Source organism: Alligator sinensis, unplaced genomic scaffold, assembly GCF_000455745.1.
Source record: "Alligator sinensis unplaced genomic scaffold, ASM45574v1 scaffold371_1, whole genome shotgun sequence".
Classification (NCBI taxonomy): domain Eukaryota; kingdom Metazoa; phylum Chordata; order Crocodylia; family Alligatoridae; genus Alligator; species Alligator sinensis.
In genome coordinates, this window is record NW_005842262.1 from 996,750 (window position 1) to 1,003,257 (window position 6,508).

General features: G+C 42.8%; 1 protein-coding gene across 1 annotated transcript in view; it reads left to right on the top strand.

Moving 5' to 3' along the window:
• Positions 1-6,508, top strand: part of LOC102385776 — a 10,130-nt gene extending 3,622 nt beyond the window's left edge. Inside the window, exons 3-4 of the mRNA XM_025208976.1 lie at positions 1,943-2,074; positions 5,570-6,508. Coding sequence (XP_025064761.1) covers positions 1,943-2,068 — 126 coding nt within the window. The 3' untranslated portion in view covers positions 2,069-2,074; positions 5,570-6,508. The remainder of the gene's footprint in view (positions 1-1,942; positions 2,075-5,569) is intronic.

Consider the following 6,508-nt stretch of genomic DNA (forward strand, 5'->3'; position numbering starts at 1 on the left):
TGATTTTTGCAGTTGTCCCTTGTGGATACTCTGTCATGCTAGTCCTTGTGATTTGGACTGAATTGCTTCTGAGATCAGTTTATCTGTGAAGTGTAATGCTGTGATACACCCAGCACTGAGGGACACAGGGTCAAAGGGCCCCCTAACAGTAGGGTTTTGCCATCCTCTGCACAAGAAATAAGACATTCAGGAAGACAGAGGTGTAATCATGAAAATGGTACCTATGCACAGGGTGTCTCAGGAGTGGAGTGGCACATGCAACTTGCACCTGTTGAAACACAGTAGAATAGCACTGAAGGAGAAGAGTGTAAGCCCTTGGCTGCCTGTAGAGTGAGACTTAAATAAATGCTGATGGGGTGCATGTAGTAAACGTGGCAGACAGATCTATCATGGAACAATGACTGGTGTCTTTCTCAGATGTTGCATATCAAAAATACACTTGTTCCCTTAGGCATGGTTTGGAGTAGCAGTAGGACATGTGTGCTCATAGACTGGCCCCAGGGTTTGACAAGTAGCAGCAAAGGTGGCAGAAGAGGGCTGCTGAGGTGTGGTGAGCATCATATATAATGTATCAGTAGGCTCTGTCTTGTGGCTGTTCACATAATGTCCCTATACACTAACTGATCACTCGAGGAATGACTGGAAAGAGCCTGGCTTTCATACGCGTGTTGAGCCTGGTGCCCAAAGTGGAGTGACTTGTACTGTGGTCTGGGGAGTGCTGGGACTGGCCCTGGGAAGGGGCTCAAGGTGGGTAAGGGACTCCTCAGTAACTCTATAAGAGAGGCTCAGAGGCTGGGGAGTCATCTCCTGCAGAGAAGCAGATGTGGTTGTTGATGGTGTCACTTCAGCCACCTGTCTTGGGGAAGGTTTTCTGCAGCAACTCTGAGGTCCTGAAGGGTTCTTAGAGGGCAAGGAACTCTGAAGAACACCAGAGCATGGTGGGTGGTGTTGGATAGATCTGCACAGAGGGCAGAGGGAAGCCACTCTCTGCTTGGGGATGCTGCTGGATCTGAGACCAGCATTAGCCTCAGTAGGACTCTGTAAACAGACTTTACGTTGAAAACAAGAAGAGACGTGGAAGACTTGGACCCTTAGGTCACCTTCTGCAGTCCAGCAAGTAAACAGTTTCTTGATCTGGGAACACTGGGCTGCTACATAGGTTCAGAAAGCTGTATTCCAGGCATGCATAGCAAGGTTTGTGGTGAAGCTTCAGGTGACAGGACATTCCAGTTACTGTTCCCCACTATCCCTTTTATCACATTGTCTTGGCAAACAGATGTCCTACCCTGAACAGTTCCCTCACATCTGTGTGGCTGTTTGCATCCTCGGTTTGTGCAGTGCATATGGCTGTCCCTTACCTCCCTACCTTCTGTTCCTACCAAGCGTTCTGGCAGCAGAAGCAGCCAAGTATAGACAAGGCCTATACTATCCAGCTTTAGGTATGTACAGCCTCAGGAGAGACTGTACATACCTAAAGCTCTTTCCAGCCTTGCTTCCCAGGGCTTGCTCCACACCTCTGAAGATTAGGCTACTTCGTCTTGACGCGTATGGATTTTGGAACCTCACTAGGCCCCCAACCTTGATAAATTTCTAACATTTAATATGGGACCAGATTCAGCTTCAATTAGCTTACTGCCTCCTTGCTGTTACCATGAGTCTTGTCTACTGATTTTGTGGTATAATATTGTTTATAAGCTACATTTTAGCACTGTGACTCTAACTCAAACACTCATCGATGTAAACCCTGGTGTGTGGATCATCAGGGCTTTGTGAGTCTTGAGTCTGTTATTTTAATCAGTATTTTAGCTACAGAAGCAGACTCAGTGCTACCTCCCCCAGTTCTGTTACTGTTTCTAAGAGGCAGTATCCAGCAAACAGGAACAAATGCATTGGTTTCCCTTCTGGATGGATGTATTTCTTAAATTATTTATTCGTTGTACAGGTCTCTCAGGCAGCTGCAGAGCTTCAGCAGTACTGCATGCAGAACGCCTGCAAAGATGCCTTGCTTGTTGGAGTCCCGGCTGGTAGCAACCCCTTCCGAGAGCCTCGATCCTGTGCCTTACTCTGAAGTCAGGTACAGTATTTATAGACATTGAAGCCCAGGCTCTAGAAGTGATATACTTCCACTGGAGTTTGTTCTGCTCACTCACGCACCCACAGCAATTTCTCTCTAGCAGGAGGCCTGCTGTTTTCCCCTAATAGGGTTCTTCTAGTCCCTCTGGGTTCTAGAATTGAAATGTTGTTTCCAGATGTCTGCCCTGTGTCCTTTTACATATTAGAATGTTTGGCATCTGTGGTTGTTTTTTCCCCCTGTGGGTGCCTGATTCTTTGCACGTCAGCTAATAGCTCTGTGCATTTTGGAGTCTAAGCAGCATTTGGAGATCAAAGGCAGCCGGCTCTGACGTTTTGGCTGCACCCTTTCAAGATGGCCTTTATTTGCTCTTCAGTTCTTCCTACCATCACTGTGGGTTGTTTCTGCTCAGAAGGGCTCAGAATTCCAATTTCAGTATTGTGTATGACCTATGAAGGGGCAGGAAACAGTCCTCCCTTGCAAGCAGAGAATTGCTTTCTACTTACACCAGATACTAGTGGGTCACCTCAGCCATGCTCACACCTCTAGGTGCCTGCCATGTTAGTTTCCCAATGGTTCAGGAATTAATGTTGTCTAGGAAACAGTTTTAGGAGGTGCTTCAGAAGTCCCTATTTCCTTTCTTCCCATGTATGTTGTTTATATAGCCAGGTTCCCTTTTATGTGGGGGAAGGGAGGCAGCTTTGAGGAAGAATGGCTGTACAGTAAACTGAAACACCAAGAAGTAAATATCTCTACATGCCTGATAAAATAAATGCAGCAACAGAATGTCCAGTTTCTGATGAACTAAAGTGAGACACTGAGCATACTTAGTATAATTTTTAACCTTGCAAACATGTTTTCAAACTTTATGTTTTCTTTGCTTTGCACTCTTCAAACCATCTGCAACCTTTGGGCTAGGGACCAACATTACACATAAACTGGTTTAAGTTATCAGAAACTGGTTTAAACCTGTAACAGAACAGATGTTCAGTGCACATAAACTATTTTGAAGATGTCTGAAACCGGTTTGAGATAAACCTGGCTGAATGTAGTAATCAGCTATAACTGATTTGGCTCAAACTGGTTTATACAGTGTCTGTCCCAGACCCCTTGCTGGTTTAAGATAAATCAGACTCCCTCAGCATCCCAGCATGCTCTCTAGGCTGGGTGGGGCTCTCTGCTTCACAGCAGAGCTGGCCCCTCCCCCCTGCTCCCTGGCTGCAGCTCCAGCAGGGACTGCAGGCTGCTCCCCTCCCACCAACACAGCTCTGTGCTAAGCAGGAATTCCTTCCTCCCCTCTGCCTTGCTGAGAAGGTGTCTGTGTATTAGCTAGCAGACCACATGCTGACTATGGTCAGTGCTGAATCAACAGGTAGCTAGTAATGTCCCTTTGTTGTTTTCTTAATTGGGTGATAAACACTGAGTTAGAGGTGATAAACACTGTTATCAATTCCCTGATGGGCTAATCAGAGCATCCTGCTGGAGCCTGGCCACACCCCGCTCAGCTCAGTGCTATGCAAGGCTATGCTACTCTAGCACCCCCTGCTTCTAGCCTGAACCACTGCAGGTTTACCTGCATTTCTGGGATGTGTGTCTGGGTTACAGACTGATTTAGCCTAGCCAGGTTAGACTAACCTGTAAAGATTGAATCAATTCAGGCTCAGGTTTTTTGAATGTCTATCCCTAGCCTTGGGGACTGACTCAGCAGCTTACTGAATTAACCACCATCCTGCAGTAGTTTCTCAACTTAACCAACTTTCCAAAATAGGCTATATGCTGCTGGGCACACAGATTTGCTGCATTTCCACCAACTTCAATGACTGAACATAACTGGAGGGAGGAATCTTGCATGGTATGTTATTGCTTGTTAGGGCTTGGTCTACAGGTTTTCTCTCTCAGAAGCTCCCTTTTTCCTCAGAGGGTGCAGCTCGACAGAGGGTGGCAGAAGCAGTAACATACTAGTATAGACTGGAAACCATCCTCTAAGCCAGTGGTTTTCAACATTTTTTTGTACCAGGACCCATTTGTAAACATCGATAGCCAGTCCTCACCCAGTGCTCCTCATTCCCAACTCTCCCCCTGTCCCCAGCACCACCCCCCCTGATATAGGGCAGGGGAGGGCCCAAGCAGCTCCTTGTAGGATGGAACTGCCTGCCTGCAAGGGAAAAGTCATCTCTTCCCAAGGGTTTTCTCCTTTAAAGGAGAATCCATTTTGGCTTCCCAAGGTTTTTCTCCTTTAAAGGAGAATCCATTTTTAAAGTTTGTTGATCCATTTTTGGTCATGACCCTTTCATATATTCTTGTGACCCATGGGTTGAGAAACACTGCTGTAAGCTAATTTTGCTGAGGGTAGGTTTCACCACAGTGATTACATTTGCCAGCAGCCCTCAGAGCTCTGTCTGTATTACAGTTTCCTGCATTAGTGGTAACAACAGTGGGAAACTTTAAAAAGTCTACTGTAGACAAGTCTTTAGCGTCTAATCCACCCAAAGTTATTCTGATTCTCGTGCTTGCTTCCATCTGTAGATGGGTTGATATCTTGTGGGACCGCATGGAGGAAGCGAGAGTATGCATATGAGTAATTTTCTTCAGAATCAAGTCCTAGCTCTGGTGTAATCTTGTGTTTCTTATGGGTACTAAATATGAGTTGGCTATGCTTTTGAGAAATGACCTTTCTGGTTATTTCAAAATGCTAAATAAGCAATAGCCTTTAACATGGAAAGTGAATGATGAATAGGACAGGAAGAACAACAACACTCCCTTATTTGTCCTTTGCTCAAGGACACTGTCTTCTTGATAACTAGTTAGTCTGGAGCACAGGGGAAGTTCCCTGACACATGCTGTTGTTTTTACATTGATTTTTTTCTCAGTTTTTCCCCTCTCTGTTGCTGTCTGAAATATCCACAAGCTGGAAACTGGGAAAAGAATGCAGTTGATTATATAAAATTCGTTGAATGTACACACTGAAAAAACAGAAACCTTTTTTTCTCTCTCCTTTCACTTGCAATGACTTAGAGTAGTGCTTTAACTATAGTAAAAAAAAAGTTCCAGCAGTTATGATGCTTTAGTTGATGCATCTTGCTGCTTATTTGAAGCAGTCTTTTTACTTAGGTACAGGTGTTACCTGAGAGTGGGAGTTTTGAAGTAAAGGATGCGATTGTATCTATTTGTCAGGATGTATTTTCTCCTAGTTGAAAATAAGAGTTTGGTGGTTTAATCTATTGTAGTCATTCCAAGACGATGTAACTGGATATTGGGTATTTGTTTTTTCTTGCTAGTAGATGCATGCCTAAACAGGATTTCTGTTATGTTCTGATAAGCAGTGGGGACAAATACTAAGCATTCAGAGAAGCCAGCCTTCAGCACTAGGATGTATCAATACAAATTAACCCAGGGTGCAGTTTTCTGTGCTACCGCTTGTTACAAGAATTTATTCTTTCCAGGGGAAGAAGCCTTTAATAAAACATTTTGTTTGTTTGTTTGTTTCCCCTTTTGTAGGGAAGGTCATCGGAGAGTGCTCTTCAAGCATGGAATGGATAACTCTCTTTCCTTCTCAAGGAAACACTCTGCCCTTACTTCTGTGTGGCCAAAGCAATCTCCTAGATATTTATCAGTTTGTTCTAGTGTATCAGTAGTTCACTAGATCTTTTGCTAGTATTTGTAAAGTATTTTGTAACAAACTTTCTTTTCATAACTGAGTTACCATTGCTAGTACACTATGCTAACAGAACATGTTTATTTAATTATAAGGTGTTTACATTTTAGAAAGGAAAAACATTAATTCTACCAAATAACTTCACTTTTTTATTCTTTGTAATGGTTGTGCTTGGACTAAGACTTTTTTACACACTTAAAATACATCTTCCTCCCACCCCAAACTCTATATATACATGTTCTAAACCAAGGCATCTGTAAAATACATGTTAAAATACAGGACAAAACAATTTCAGTAAGAGGATGTTTCCAAATGGAAATATTTTTATTATTTCTATTTTTAAGACATGGAATATAGGTCAGGCTCCTATTCATTTGCCTTTGTCATATGCAACTTACACTCCTCATCAAATAATCTCTGTACAACGTGATTTTATTATGTTCACTACAGAACCTCAGATATGTTGATTTCCTGTTCCTTATTTGTTTGTATAAAGATATTGACTTGACTGAATTTTAAAAAATGTTTAAAATGTGACCAAACAAAATTCACAGAACACTAAAACGGATTGCAAAAAATTGCTCAGATATAGATGTACAAGAGGCTTGAAATATATCTAAGTTATTAAATGTCTACAAGAGTATTATGGGGTGTGTGCCTTTGGTTTTATACAGAGCATGTTTCCAAGGACACTGCTAACTTTTTGTAATGGTTTTTGATTTTGTTTACTCCCCATCATTTGTATTAATCTTTAGAAGTTTGAAAATAAAATCCTTTCCCTA